The sequence below is a fragment of the Copadichromis virginalis genome, linkage group LG2 (assembly GCF_057382275.1).
Source record: "Copadichromis virginalis isolate Kocher_CV1m ecotype Utaka linkage group LG2, C_Virginalis_male_GT1.1, whole genome shotgun sequence".
Classification (NCBI taxonomy): domain Eukaryota; kingdom Metazoa; phylum Chordata; class Actinopteri; order Cichliformes; family Cichlidae; genus Copadichromis; species Copadichromis virginalis.
In genome coordinates, this window is record NC_140619.1 from 8170755 (window position 1) to 8187364 (window position 16610).

A 16610-nucleotide genomic window follows, 5' to 3' on the forward strand; every position below is an offset into this window, starting at 1 on the left:
GTCGAAACAAAGAGCCATTCTTCTCTCACTATTCAGCTACTTTCGGGCTGTCAAAGAGTCAAAAGACAAGGACTGCAGACAAAGGAAACTTAGCGGGATGTGGGACATGGAGAGAAAATGAGCTCAGGAAAAGCTGATTTAGTTTGCCAGACAAACCTGCAGCATACCTGGACCAGAAAACCAAAAGTATTTAAGCTTCACATGGTGGTCTCTGACTTTTTTACCAACCTTTTAGTTCTTGTTCAAATCCTTAACATATGCCCAACCCAATGCCAATTGCCATTTAAGTCTAGAGCAAAAAGGAAAAGAAAAAGTAGAAGAGGGGGATGTGAAATGCACCTAACACAGTCACCATCTGTCATGTTGTATTCGCGACTGCAGCAGCCGTCACTCCCACCACAATGGTCAAAGCGAAGCTTCCAGTGAAGATGTCTGGGGCGACAAGGCAGCGCTGGGCACCGAGCCAGTGCCTTGTAAATTTACGCAGCTCATTTTAGAGAGCTAGCCCATACCCACACACTGTATGCACACCAAAACTATGATTAGAAAATAAGATCCATGCATGGCCTTGACACTGCTCTGTTAATTGAAGAATAACCAGCAGTGGAGTTTAGCTCTTAGCTTCAGACAGATCACAACACGGAGAGATACCGACAAAGCTTTCCTCCATAATGGCTTAAAAAGACAAAAGTTGAAGCGAGGCCTTTGCTTTTAAAAAACAAAGCAAAAAAAAAACCCCTCTCTCTCTTCATTTAGTATTGAGTCAATTTGGAGGAAGCCTGCTTAGCATCTTTGCAAAGTCAAGACAATTTAATACCACAGAGCTCAATGACATCAGCTGACTCATACACCGGCTCATCCAAACTGAAAGGGACGACTATCTTGCAGATCGTTTGCTCACAGTTTCCTTTGCGATTCGTACATTATGAATTATATTACTGCAATCATCCCGTCGAAAGTAATCACACTGACAAGAACAATAAGAGTGACTGGTGCTGTGGGCAAAATGTTCTGAACAAAGAGGCTCACACACTTTAACTGTATTCTTCCCATTATGTTGGGATCGACCATATGGTCTTGTTTCCTGCTCAATCTGTTATCATCCAACTCCAGTTTCATCTGATTGGACATAAATTGCAATTCTATGGGTTTATTACAGACTTGGGGAAAACATTTATGCACTGAAAAAAGCTGGACTTTTAAGCTTTAACAAAAACAAAAAAATGTGGTCTGATCCAGAGTGGTTACACAGGAGCAGAACAGCACTTATGTAAGCTTTGGACTGGCATATTTACATTAATTTGAGTTGAGTTATTAGACAGATAATCCTCTGAGGATGTCAACCTTGCAGCAGAAAACTAGTTGCTTTTCAAAAATACTGAAATGGGCATGATAATCATTTGTTCAAAATGACTGAGCGGAGAATTAGGTGATGTTAAAAAAAAATCCCTATTAAACTCAAACAACTGTATTTTGTTGGAGTGGAATATGAGCTTAAAACATGTCATGACATTTTTCTGATTAACGGCACCATTTTATTAACATCCCCCCTGACATAAAGCTACTCTGCACACACTTCTCGTTCTCTATGTGAGCTTGTAAGAAGCAAGTACGGCCCATGATTCAATAGCTTGCAGAACCTCATTTCGCATCAATAACTTATTCTCCTCATTTTCTGAATGACTTATCAGTCTCTTATGTCGTGGTGGATGAATTCTCTTCATTTCAACATTACTTCTGTCCGTTGAGGTTCACAGGCATTTAATCATAGTTCTTTTTAGCTACGAGACAGTTCATGATCAACTCCGCAAAAAAGCCCATCACCAATTTCGCTGCCCCTCGGCCACCTTGCTTGACAGGTGGTATGAGAAGTTTAAGCCAATAATGATGACATGAGGTAGCCTTTGTCAGTTGCAGTTGCCAACAACCGAGATGACAGTAAGCATTTGGTTTTTGCCAAAGTGGTGCTTTGCCTTAAATTCAGACATCTCCACTTTGGTCTCATCTCTCCAAAGGACACAGCGGTCTATTAGTTTATTCAGATCCAGGTTGGCAAGCCTTAAAATGTGCTGCTATGCTGTTTTTTGAGAAAAGAGGCCTTCGCTTGACAACCTTTACAAGCAAGCCATCCTTGTTGACTCAATTTTTAATTGTGCCGTGATCAACTTTTAATATGCCAATTGAGGCCTGTAGTCTGTGAGACCCGATGCTTTTGGGGTTTACCTAAAGTTTGGACTGCATAGTCCAACCTTTAGATAAATCTGTTGGGGACATCCCCTCTTGGGAAGATTGTGGAATTGTGTTAAGACACATCTGAACTCTCCTGACCTGTAAATGGCACAATATCACACACGCTGATGATCAAGTAATCAAGTCCATTTGATTATCAGCACATGGCTACTACTTACTGATTCTATAGGAATTAAGAGAGTAAGGATATATTTAGTTTTCACAAGACTCTGCAGGACTGTATGTTGTTTCATGGACAGGGCTGAATTATAATAGATTTATAATTTCGATTTAAAAAAAAAAAAATTATGACAATTTATTATTTATCCCACCACTTTACTCCTGACTTGGGTATTTAAATTACTTCTTGATGGATTGCCATTCCAGGTCCCCAAAGGACACAGTCTGTTGACTTCGGTGATCCCTTCACTTTTATTCCAACACCACTTTGAGGTTGACATTTCCCGTTTGGAGTAAAAAGCCAACTAAGATGGCTGCTATTAACTTCGGTGATCCTTTGACTTTTCAAATAATGTCATCGTGAACCACATTAGCACACCCACACAAACATTTTGCTTAAAACGCACCACTCTGTTCATGTCTAGCCTGACAAAGCCACCAGTATGTTGCACTAAGTGCACCAGTATGGTACATTTAGTGCTGCCTAATCAGCAAAAAGACATTCGAGTTGTCTCTTAGAAAAAACAGTAAACGTGTAATCTAAATAGAGATACCCAACTGTAAAGCCTCTAAGATTGTGTTTACATCCTGTAAATATATTAAACAGATTTCTTACAAAATATCAATGTGTTCAGGACTAATTTATCTAAAATAGAAAAAAATACCACATCAAATAACAGAAACTGAAATTTTACACTCATCAGCCACAGCAAATAAACCACTGTCAAGAAAAGCAAACAACCTTATCGCCTCACAATCCAGTATTCAGCTAGAAAACCTTGGCATTCATGTGAATTCACTCATCCCAACAAATTCTTAGTGAGCATTCAATTTCCAGTGTTACTTTCAGAAGGAAAAAGGTGAGAGTTCAACAGCCTTTCAGAAGAGAGACATTATTTTTGTCAGGTGGAGGAATGAGCTAACTGTGGAAGTGTGACCTTGTCTAAATCTAAGGGTAACTAGCATCTTAACTGAAAACCCCAATCCACAAAGGCTCCAACCATCACAACTAAAAGGGATCAACTTCTGACAAATATTTCCATCCACAACCAGACAGACATATGACTACTGCCAGAACTGCAGGTAGACCTGGGGCTGGGTGACCAAATAATTTAAGTATCAGTTCTGCTTTGAATGATTATGGAAGTGGGAATAATGCGAAAATTATTACTGTCTTGCATTAAATTTTGCTATGAAGCACTTGCAGCAAATCAAGCGCACACCTTTCCTTTACAGCAGAGAAATTCAAACCCACACTAAACTCACTTGCTGCTTAGAGCAGCTTCAGCCAGGATGACGGAAAGCCTTCGGTCAACAAGACGCATCTACAGGACGTAAATCTGTCAAAGTTTCACAGTTAAAGCTGTAGGTGGGTTATTGGTTCCTTAGTGTCTCCAAACTGTTCAGGGTCTCTTACCCAATCCAACTTTCAGATGTCTGCACCAGCTCTCTAATATTCACCCACTGGCTGCTGAGCATGTCTCAAGCAGGCATCTGAGTCCACTGCCTCCTGGGGCTCTCTCTTCGCCTCATCTGCCCCCGCAGACATTCCCAGGTGGAAGCAGACTGCCAATGACCGGCGGCTGCCCTTGCGAGGCAGACTTTAGAGTCAAAACAAAGCCTAGTTAGGGCCCAACTCCTCTTCTTGATGAACTTGTGTCCACCACCACCCTTTACATCTTAATTTATTAATTTTTCAATTGAATTATATATTTTTTAAAAGATTCCCTATAAAAAAAAGATTTTTTAAAGGCAGTTTATGGACAACCATAAAACAATAACAGAAAAAGTATGACAAAATATGTGAGTATCATTTTTGACAGCTTAATGACAACTCTAAGACCGTAGCTGATCTGGTGTATTTCTTCTTTTATTTAGAGTAATTTGAGACAGCATTATTTTTTGAACATTGTATAGTGTTCACCACATTTGCAATAGGTGGGGGTTTATGTCAGGCTATAATGTGGGCATACAGCATGAAAAGCTGCACCTACTTGTGCCATTGGTAGAAAAATGAATTACTATATTGACGTCTTAAGTATCCGAGGATTTGGGAAAAGGGCTCCGACATCTCAGCCATGCTCCACTTCAGGCCACGCTTTAGCCTGTGGCATCAAAACAGGTGTATAAACCTTGAAGGCAGATTATCTGACATAACACAAAAGTAACAAAACAAAAATCATTTTAGAAAAGCCCTGTAAGTATTTGAAAAGTGTTCTCTTCAGCAGTTCTTTAAACCTGCTGGACAATGCAAGAATCTGATCTCTTCTTAATGGATTTGCACGATCAATTCTGCGCTGAATCCCTCAGCAGACAAATGCCTCCTGCTTGACCGAGAAATGGTGTGTTGGAGACTGCTTGGTCAGGGGGAAGTGAGAAGCATATGAAAAGAGATCCAAGTTGCTTTCATGCAAAAACAGCTACAGCTTTCAAAGGCAAGTCCGAAAAGAATCTTCTTAATAGACCATTGCTAAAGTGATAAAGATTAGATTAACTAAAATGTGAGTCTCATGACTTTTATTTTTTTATTTGAAAGCATCTCACGAGACTGATCACACACAATGACTACACTGTTCACTGTGTGAGAGTATTATAGTCAACTTATTACCCAAAGTAATTCCAATTGTAGTTGTTCAAAATGGACCAATTTCTTGGTAAATTATAATAAAACGGGATCTCCTCATTCAACGTTATGCATCTATATAATGATGCTCTTTAATGATTTGACAAAGTGTAAACACACTTCTTTCATTGCCACCATGCATACCTCCTCATACCATAACTATTCCAAATCCCCCCGAGCTCTTCCCAACCCAGACGAGGTGTGCATTCCTGGCCAGCTATCCAATACCGTCAAAGGAATCTGAAATTTTATCCTTTTTGGGCCCCCCTCCCCTCCCTCTTGTCCTCATCCAGTACTCTGCTGTGCTCCTGCTCTCTTCACACACAGATGTACACAGACCCACAGCTGGGTCCATGCAGCTTAAGCACACAAATACACACAATGGGAAGGATTTCAGCACTGACAGGTAAACCTTCAAGCAGAGGTTTTACCTGGATTCACAGATTTCTGGTAACAAAGGGCAGCAGAGTGATGCTGAAGCTTTCTGCTTTCTAAAAATAATCTCAATATTCGATTAAAGCCCCCGAGAAGTGCTCCAATGAGCAAAATTTGTCTTTGTTTTTGGTCCTTAGTTGTTTCGATGGGTTGAAAGTGGGTGTCCGTCAAGGTCATCGTAAGCTAAGGAGCTTGGAAAGACAAGCATCTGGACTTCTTTAAGTTTCTCGAATACACTTCAATAGAATAGAATAATCCTTTAATTGTCCCACAAGGGGAAATTTGGTTGTAACAGCAGCCAAAAAGACACATATACAAACAAACAGTACACAGGACACAGAACAGAAAGATACACAATTTTTCTTACATATTTACATTAAGGACAATGGTTACTATATACAGAGAGTACTGTACAGTTATTAAATTAAATAAAGATAACTACAGATAAGAGGTAAACCAGGTTGTAGTCCGAATCGGTTAATTAACTTATTGCAGTTTCAGCACAGATGTAAACATCTATGTTTGTTGGGAGCAGTTCTGATTGTACAGTCTGACAGCTGCAGGGAGGAAGGACCTGCGGAAACACTCCTTCATGCATCGAGGATGCAGCAGTCTGTCACTGAAGCAGCTCTGCAGTTCAGCAACATTTACATGCATGGGGTGGGAGACTCTGTCCATCAGAGATGTTATTTTGGCCAGAGTCCATCTGTCTCCCACCACCTGCACTGGGTCCAGGGTGCATCCCAGAACAGAGCTGGCCTTCCTGATGAGTTTATCCAACCTCTTCCTCTCAGCTGCCGATAAACCGCTGCTCCAACATACAACACTGTAAAAAAATGACAGATGCCACCACAGAGTCATAGAAGGTCTTTAAAAGCGCTCCCTGTACTCCAAATGACCTGAGCTGCCTCAGCATGTGGAGTCTGCTCTGACCCTTCCTGTAAAGAGCATCAGTGTTGTGGCTCCAGTCCAGTTTATTATTCAGGTGAACACCCAGGTACCTATAAGAGTCCACTATCTCAATGTCCACTCCCTGTATGTTCACCAGTGTCAGTGTGGTGGGTCTGCGTCTCCAGAGGTCCACCACCAACTCCTTGGTTTTCCCGGCGTTGATCAGCAGGTGGTTCTGCTGATACCAGTCAACAAAGTCCAGAGTCCACTGTCTGTACTCTGAGTCGTCCTCACCTGTGATGAGGCAGACTATGGCAGAGTCGTCAGAGAACTTCTGTAGGTGGCAGCGTGGGGAGTTGATGGAGAAGTGTGCAGTGTAGAGGGTGAAGAGGAACGGTGCCAGCACAGTACTGCAGACCAGCATGTCAGAGACACAGCCCTGTGTCCTCACATACTGTGGACGTTCTGTGAGGTAGTCCAGTATCCACTGGGACATGTGGTGGTCCCACATGTGGTAGGGCTTAAAAACTGGGACTCTCCACCAACTGCTCTTAGAACTGAAGAAGCTTCTCGGATGAGAGGTGAAACATCTTCAAGGAGACTTAAAGAAGTCCAGACACTTTTCTTCCAAGCTCCTTAGAATTCAAGTGGGTGGAACTCTGGTGGAAAAAGGTGATCTCATATTCATCTCTACCAATCAGGGTTCTGCAGCAAAATGCGATGACAGTTGTGGGATTGTTTGCTTAGGTTTCCAGACCATTATCAATCAAACGGGTTTAAAACACACCCACACAATCCGGATGAGCCACAGAAGACTTGTCCAGTTTGTTTTTAACCCTTTTCTTTAAACCATTCAAACACTAGAAAGTCTTAGAAGTTTGCTTGTATTTAATTTGAAAGTTTCAAATTGTAACTGACTCATCAAGTTTTCATCAAGTTTTCAGGGGCTTTAACCATTTAAGTAATATGTCAGGCAAACATTCAGCAAGTCTAGCTTTGAAAAAAGCTAGGATTTGCTGTTTTCCTCTGTTCCAAGCCCTAATAAATTAGAGACTTTTATTTAGACTGTGAGATCATATGGAGATTTAATCTTGGGTTCTACAAACATGATTTACATTTTCCACAATTATCCAATATTCTGTAGACTAAATGAACAATCAGAAAGGAGCTCCACTTCATGAATGAGTATAAACTTGCAGCAATGCTGACTGTGAGTGTGTGAGGGTAACAATTACATGAATCAGTTTTGTATATCCACATGCAGCATGTAGGCAGACATATCCACAAACAAATAAGCTCTAACAAAAAGTACACACATAGCCGGTGGTGTGGAGACAGACGTTGGCATTAGATTGCTGAGTCATCGGTGCAGCCACACCAGTGCTGCCATTTCTCCTCATCTGCTCTACTGGAGCTGATGCGTCACACTGGGAGTCTTTTTTTGGTTTCTAAAATGTGGGCCTAATCTGCAGCGAGTTTTCCACAGCCGTGCACCACATGAAAGCCAGCGAGCTGCTTTCATTTAAGGTCCCTTAACCCCAATAAGCACGGCCGCCCGACGTGTAACAGTCAAAAAGTCAACACAAAGAGAAAAAAACACCGCAGAGCTCCCGCTTGGTTAGTTTTACTTCAGACTCGGGCAGCCAATATGGGTGAGGTCACAGTTTTACGTTAATTTTATATTATTTAAAGCTTTCTCTTGTTTAGGTAACAATCAGATCAGAGGCCTTCGCAAACGTCACTACATTTATCTCTCTGGCATAATCGGTCACATGTCAAGATGCTTAAAAAGGAAATCCCATTGTTGCAATACTGTCTAAAAAAATGACTAGGGAAAAAAAAGGTTTAACAATATTCATGATCTCACCGGAGGCAAGAACAGCTGATCTAATTTTTCTTTAGCTTTGACTGATGTGACTATTTTTCCAGAGTATCAACAGTTGTTTGGAACAAAGCAACAAGCAAAATCTTTTACAAAGAACCGTCTGATGAAGCTGCCAGAAAATCAACATTTCTAACCATCTTTTAGGAAAATCTCAAAACTGCATCATCAATTTCTTCCACAGACAATTCTTCAGGGAATAAAACATTGCCAAGAAAGTTCAAATCTTTTTCACCAGTTAAAGCCACAGTCATTCATCATTTCTGAAGTCTGTGCCCTTTCTATAAAAATAGAAACTCATCCAGCTGCAATTCAAACTTAACTCCTGCTTACTGGATAATAGCCTTACAACAGATCCACATATAAGTCACACCTACACTAAAAGCCTGCTTTGTCCCATCAGGGAAAAAAAAAAAAAAAAAAAAAAGCAACTGTTGCCTGTCATTTGACCAACGCGACTGAGTTAATTCCACCTATTCGAAGCCAGCTCTTTTGTCCTGAAGGGAGAAAGTGACGCATGTTGGATGACAGGAGGCTGACTGGTTGTTTAAAAATCACAAACTGATTCAAACGGGAGGACTCCAGTCAAAACATGGCAGTGGCCTTTGATAGCGCTAAGACACAGACTACAGAAGAAGCGATAAAGACAGAGGAATGTGCTTTGGCTTTGTCTGGAAGTCGAATCTTTGATGATACACTGCAACTCAAGTGTCAAAGCCTTTAGATAGCTCTGACGGCAAGCAGTGAATGTACCAAAGTTTATTTTATGAAGTTTATTGTCTGAACAAGACACACGCTGGCACTGGCAGACTTGAAGCACACAAAGGGCAAATTAAAAGGTGAAACTGCCTTTTGATGCAGGCATGAATTAAAAAAGACTTTATAGAAAGTCTGGCTAAAAGAACTAAAGTCATGATAATAATCTATTAAAGGATTTTTTTGTTAATGTTACGATTAAGGCCACAGATTTTTCTTTTTTTTACTGACCTTCTGATTATTTCCTTTCTATTATTTTAGGCCAAAAAAGCATTTCAGATGTTTTTGTCTATCCAACATACAAAAAATTAAAAATAAAAAAAACAGGATTTGAGAAACTTGAAAGCATAAATTCCCATGTAGATTTCTGAATTATTGCTTTTCTGTGCCTCTTTCCTGTATTGCCTCCACTGCTTTCTGTTTCACCACTTGCTCCTTTGCAAACTTTACAGAGCAGTTGACAGACAGGTTAACTCATTCACTGCCAGCCATTTTCAAATCAGGTAACTCCCCACTGCCAGGGTTTTTGAGCATTTTTACTCATTTTTGAAGAGCCACAGAAAACTGTGTGTTATGATCATATAAACGCTGAACCTACCAAAATGAAGAACAGACTCTCTTCTTTCATCCAAAAAAAAAAGCTTGTTTCTACCATTTTCCATTCTTTAGTAATCAGCTGTAGAAGAGAGGTGGGTTCCACCAAAAATGCCTGTTTTGACCAAAAAAAGGGAGAAAACGTGCTTTTTGTGAAAAATACATTTCAAGCAGAAAAGTGCCTTTGACACTAATATTTCTTGCTTTGTGACACCTCTAACATATAAAATAGTTTTTCACTTCTATAAAACAGAAATAACACTGAGAAAGGTTATGTTTTATCAAAACAATTTATTTACAAATATATGAAAAAATAAAATGTACATACGTATTCTAGCCCCTCCCATTGAAAAACGTAATTGACGTCTATAGACGTCAATGGCAGTGAATGAGTTAAGATGGAAATTCATCCGATTGAGCAAATTGGACTTAAGAGCGGGGGAAACAAGGAAAACCTCCATCGACTGCTCTTTTCCGTCATCGTCGAATCACCGTTTGCTGTTGAATCGGTAAAGTTACAAACAACTGCAAAGAAATGAACAAAACTTGTTGTGTGCCAGCGTGAAATGCCTCCAAAGTCCTGACCTTTCGTCATTAGCACTCTCCGTGCTCCACACGCAGGTTTACGGATGCACTGCTGACATCTGATCTAGTAAACATGAACTAACATCAAAACTGAACTGATCTGTCCTTTAACAGAGATACTGGACCGACAGATAAGTATCCAATCAATGAATCAATGAGTAGATAATCAGGTAAATTTTAAGAACTTGCTTTAATTCTGTTTATTCACTTGATTGCCATTTATTGTTAATTTAATCATCATGTCCACAGGACCCATCTTAAAATGCAAGATTGTTCTAGTGATACTTAAAAATTAACTCTACTTTGAAGATATTCTTCATTTAAATAGTACATTTGCTTCTTATTATTAAAGTCACTGCTCATGCTACATCTGTTTGTAACCTGTCAGCAATAAAACACTGAAATTAAGGATTACAACATAAAAATGTGCAGGGATTTATTAAAATGTCCAAATTTTGGTTAGTTGTGGTATCGGAGTGGAAGTAAGTGGACGTAAACCCATGTAAACCCATTGTATTAACACAGTGCTGGTGATTACTACCAAAACTGACTTGTTTGTCTTTGACTAGGCCAAAGAATTTTGCAGGGCCTCTTGCACTCACTCACTAGGTAATGTTTAAAATCACAGCTGGAAGGCAGGGGAGGAGGAGGAGGGGGTCAACAGCTCCTCAAAAAAAAAAAAAAAAAAAAAAAAAAAAAACGTGTTAAACAAGACCCTTAACTAAATGAAACTTGTGTGACTTTTATTGCAATAAATGTGAACCCAAAGGTAGTTGAATCAAAACAAGATGTGAATCCCTGTGTAAACGTTAGTCCTGATGTAAATTACTACTCATAGAATAACACTGTTCCACGTCCTTCTTTGTTTTGTACTTTTCTAAATGCCACTGCCAGATGCAATCTTGACTTCCTGAATCCAGATAGCATCTCGATCAGCAGGGGATCTGTTCAGATTTTTGTGTACAACAGCGCCTGGGATGCTTTTACACCTGAGATGGCGATAAGGCATTTACTCAACTGTTTATGTGGCTGACGAACACAACAGTCAGAGATAATAAGCCTTGTGCCTTTGTTGTCTGCAGATTTAAAGCCTGAGGTCTCGAGTGTTACAGAATATTTGCTTAACGAGGCTGGGTTCAGTGAAGTGTCCGCAAAAGGCCCTCAACATTCAGAGTGACACAGAGCAGAGCTGAAGTGAAAAATCTGTCCCTGTTGGGTTCAGTCTATTTTTCAATGTTTCTATGATAACCTGTGTTTTACCTCAGAGGGGCAAACTGAAGTCTGAATCATTGGTGGAAGCCTTGTGATTACAAGACGATGACAAGACAAGCATTCCCTTAGGAATGAGTGGGTTTAAAAAAAAAAAAAAAAAAAAAGTGGGTTAGGTTGACTCTGGTGAGTAATTGAAAAATGATTTACCTTACTGAACATTTGACCTACTTTTCTTCCTGTGTGTGATGCTGAGATGGTACAATAAGCATCACCAGATGGCCAGATGAGAAACGTGAGCGTGTGTGTACAGTGCTGCATTCCAGCCTGTGTTGCATAGACGGCCTGACCTATACTGTGTAGACAAGTCGTGCAAGTAACGCACACACGCAGCTCCGTTTAAAGCCCCCGTCTGCAATAACAGTCCATCTTGATCGTATTACATGTCCGGGCAGGGTGCTCGAATCCCACAAGCCTACTGTACTTCAGCCTTACATGTGCACTTCATCATCTTGCACAGTGTTGGACTGACCCAGGTGAACCTAACAATCACAGTTCAGTTCACCCAGGTCAGTGAGTCAGTGCTACTTCAAAGCTTCTTTCTCATGAGTCTCTCACCTCGTGAGCTAAGCTACAACTTAAAAATATCTGACCTTTCCTGAATCCGAAGCCAAGCAGGGACAGTCCCACCCAGCATGTCGCACGGGGGGGACAGACAAAACCATGACAAGAAATAACTGGAGAGGCTACTGGGGCGGAGCTATGTCATGAGTGTGTGCAGGGAAAAAAAAAATAAACGGGGGGAGGTGCATCAGGGTCAGGAGGTGGAGAGGGTAGGTTTGGGGGGGATGGGCTGACTGCACTTTACATTTCTAGTCAAACCAAATTCCTAGATTTCCGTTACTACCTGAAACACCGTTTTTTTAACCATTTCTTTTTTTTTTAAACTTAAAGTTGCAAGAAGATATGAAGAAACACTTAATAGGCAGATTTATATTTTCCAAAAAGGAATCATAATTCAGGTAATTTTGTGCAGTGCTGCAATAGGTAGCTGTTTCAGTAAGATATATAACTGCATCAGTTTATTTTTTTTAATGAATCAACAGGAAAAAACTGATAGAGACTGAAAAACAGGATGGTGGTGTACATGTCTAATCATCCAGTATTTAACAATGAGATAAAAGCTGACAAAAACAGATAATAGTCACATTGGGCAAGCTGCAAAATTTGCTTTTATTATCAATGTTGACTAATTGATTAAGCAAAGAATGAGGTCCTGTCGACATGGATTAGTTATCCGTCTCACTATAAAGAGGTGCTAATCTGTGAAATCATCTGCTTGCAGTCATACTTTAACTGTGTGAGTGTGCGTGTCTTTACCTCTTGAAAGCCTCTGTGGGGTTCCTCTCGCACTCTCCAGGCTGCAAAGTGTTCTGCACAGCCGGATCGCGCACCTTTTCCTCATATCCTGGCAGTAGCCCACTGCGGCAAATCTGAGCCACCAGACCTCGGATGAAACCGCCGACGCACAGCGTGTCCGAGTCATCTGCCCGGCAGAAGTGGAAAGCCAGGCTTTGCTGGTGTAGACCGCGGTGGGTTCCCTGGGCTGATGTGGGCCATAACAGCTCTGTACACAGTGCAGTTTTCCCACTCCCTGGCCCTCCCACCAGCAACACACCCCAGGAGCTACCCGACTTTGCAGATCCTGCTGTGAGGGTGCCAGGGTTGGACGCACTACCACCAGGTGCCAACGGGGGCTGTTTACTGGGAGTGCTGATTACTCCACTGAGGTTGTTGGTTTTCTCCTGGAGGCAATGCTGGATCTTATGGAATACCCACTCCCGGCAGTAAAAGCGCTTCCCTTTCAGCAAACTGGTTTGGGCCATTTTGATCTAGTGCTGCTGTTCCACCTATTCCTCCTCTTCAGGTTCCCTTCATTACGCCCCTTCACATTTTCATCTCCAACAAAGGCTGGCTTTAAATTCGAACATCCATTTTGTCAGGTGCAAAAGAAGGATGCACTTTAGATGTCCTTGGTTTTAAGAAGCAGCGAGAGTGAAGGCAAGCTGGGTGAAAAGTAGAGAAAAAAGCAGAGTCGCTGTGGATGGCAGGAAAAGCAACTGAGCTATGAAGCGTTAGAGAAAATGTAGGTCAAACTGAAAAAAGGAAGTTTAAAATTGAGGTTTAAACCATAGATTTTCCACCAACTTTTTCCATAGCTTCCCCACTGGTTGAACTAAGTGCTCCTTGTTATTATGAATGTGTTGCCTTAGCATGGCGCTGGGCATGGCAGGGCACTCGGCTCTTGAGTGCATCCACTGGCAAACTCAAGCCACCGCTGCTTGATAGAATTAGCCATGGAAGTTACTGATATATTTCCACTGATGCATTTCAGATGCCACCGACCAAAAGGGTGTTTCCATTACATTAACATGGAATAGACTGCCAGTGCTGAATGGCTTTCTCCAATAACACACTAAGCCTGCCTCCTTCCCTGGAAAACAGAAACAAAATGAGAAGACACAAATTTAAAAAAAATCATCAATATGTCCTAATTGGTCAAGTAAGCAGTTGATGAGACATAGTTTACTCTCCTAGAAGCAGGCAGTGGAAAACACAAGTGCGTAATTTATTTACACATCTACTGCCCTAAAGAGTCTCCATATAAGCTGAAGCAGTTTGACACCATTTATCATCATGCACAGTACTTTTACAGATATTTTCCAGCCTACAAAGAAGAGTGAACTCTATTTAGTGAGCTACAAGAGGTGGGCAAGCTGGTTTTTCGGTGCTTTCATCCTCCACATCCCACATCACTGCCTGCCTGCCCTGCAACTAAATTCTTGGCAGGGGTTCGTCCAGTTTCTCTAGTCTATCCACTGATCCCCTCTTCCTTCCTATGTGGCTTTAAATCCCAAACAGTCCACATCCGTCCTGAACTGTGAGGGGGAATAAAGTCCAAGTAACAGGACCCCCTTTCCTGCACGTACAAAGGTCGTTAACATGGGCGTAAATGTAACATAACCGCTTTTTTCTAAGGTTTTGCAGCAATGATTAAACTTTAGAGGGCAAAAAGGCCCATTGAAGCTCTCACCGAGAAGATTCTGGCACTTTGGTGGTCAGCTGCACTTTAACCATCTTCCTATTTAGTTGTTCATCATCGCTGTTGTTTCTATACTGGACCAAATGCAAATATTCCCCAGTCTCCCCAGCCAAGAAATCACACGCTTACACACACCCAGAGGCTTACACGCACACACGTAGTCTTGCTGGTTACTTTGTAACACTGCCAAATAACAAGGGTTTACACGGGCTGCTATGCATTTCCACATTTCTGTTTTTCTAAGGCGCTCCCCGCCGTCAACACAAAGCCTTCCAAATAAGTGTTCAATAAATCAAACCTTAGCTGTCTTAAGACGGAAGGCGACCAAAAAAACAAACAAAAAAATACATCCATCAGAGAAAACGACATAAATTCACTTCAGCTGACTGGAAAGGAAGCGCAAGTCTTTTGTATAGCAGACAAACCTCACCCATTTCTAATGGGATACAATTTACACCTATGGGGGCTTTTAAAAAATGACTAGACCGGCGAACAACTGCATTTATTAAGAAGGAAAAAATCATATAAAGGCTAACTGAAGACGGTCATGTTCCTACAGCCCACCAGAACTGTTCCTTCAACTTCAATTGAGCCAATTGTGGAGCGTTTCTCTGTCTTCGCTAGTTTTAAATGTCTCACAGTCCCAAACGGTTTTCCTCTCACCTCTTTCCGATTCCTCTCGCTGTTTTAGGGGGGGTAAAGGGGATTGCCGTGTCCGTAGTCTACACCCTTTCTGTCCAAACCAAAGGCTCCGAATAAACCACACGACCGTTGCTCCCGGCGTAATTCAAAGCCCAATTTTGTGCATTTGAGCAACGTTCACGTCTTTCTTTGAATCGCTCCTTTCTGTCGGTGTCGGCTCCTCCTGCTGCCCCTACACAGCTCCACAGTGAGCAGACTGACTCTCCGCCTCCTAACACTCTACATTTCTCCCCACTGCATGCAGAACACACGCTAATGAGTGGCGCAAAGCTTTTTGGGATTTGTAGTTTTCAACCTTTGGTCGCTCTTCATTGTGTACAAACAGGTGGTTCAATATAAAAGCGGAATAACAACTGCAGATGAATTATTTTCTCATGGAACAGTTATTTCGCTTTAAAGCCAGGGTGTCAAACATGTGGCCCGGGGGCCAAAACGAACGGTACAAACCGGTACAATAATGTCATTACAAAGACTGGTTCTGCTCATATCCAATCCAGTTTTTCAATATAATGTACTTCCTGTTGTGGAGATGCTAATTATACTAGACAGGTATGAACACTTTCATTTTATGACAGGTGAGCACACCTGTCAGGTTAAGATCCCAATGTTTTTCTTTGATTTATAGTTTATATCTTATTTGTTCATTCAATCTCCACTTATCTCTTCTCTTACACAATGTCAATCTTACATTTACTGTTTTTAACTAACTTTAGTGTTTACTTTTATTTGTTTTTAATCATTGTTTTAAATATAAAAAAAATCTCTCACATTGTATAAGGCCCTCACCGAGTGCCTGTGGTACTTTTATTTAACTGTGTTGATCACCAAGTTGTTTTAATTATAAAGAGATAAAATATGCACCTTACTTGAAAAAAATGAATAACTGAATTTTGTTTGTACATAGATAGATAGATAGATAGATAGATAGATAGATAGATAGATAGATAGATAGATAGATAGATAGATAGATAGATAGATAGATAGATAGATAGATAGATGCATGGGATGGAGGAACTGTCAATCATGAATGACATAACATTGACTAAGATTTATAGTTTGCTTTTCACTCACACTATCGCCATTGCAACCGATAGCAGCAAAGTTGTACATGCACATGATGATGTCTGAAAATATTTCATTACTTGAACATGAGAAAAATGGCCCTGCTTTGATTCTGCCTGAGGCTTTTTAATTAAGGACACTGCAACATTTGCATACTTTTTATGAATGAAGTGCAGCCACTGATGTTGAGCAGAAGATTAGCTGTGAACTCACAGTAAATCAACGATGCCTTATACCTGGCTGAATTATGGCTCCAAGGTCTTTATCTGGGGAGTATATGAGAATGTCTTTATAATTACATTATACCGTCTATATATAATCAATCTCAGGTTTTTCCTTTCATTAGAAAGCTATTAACT

The 16610-nt window shown here is 40.9% G+C and overlaps 1 protein-coding gene across 1 annotated transcript in view; it reads right to left on the reverse strand.

Moving 5' to 3' along the window:
- The window catches only part of ankrd50 (ankyrin repeat domain 50), a 40711-nt gene extending 25311 nt beyond the window's left edge, over positions 1-15400 (reverse strand). The window contains exons 1-2 of the mRNA XM_085469816.1: positions 15151-15400; positions 12765-13878 (exon numbers count right to left, since the gene is read on the reverse strand). Of these exons, the coding sequence (XP_085325942.1) occupies positions 12765-13270 (506 nt within the window). The 5' untranslated portion in view covers positions 13271-13878; positions 15151-15400. The remainder of the gene's footprint in view (positions 1-12764; positions 13879-15150) is intronic.
- Positions 15401-16610: the final 1210 nt, after the last annotated feature.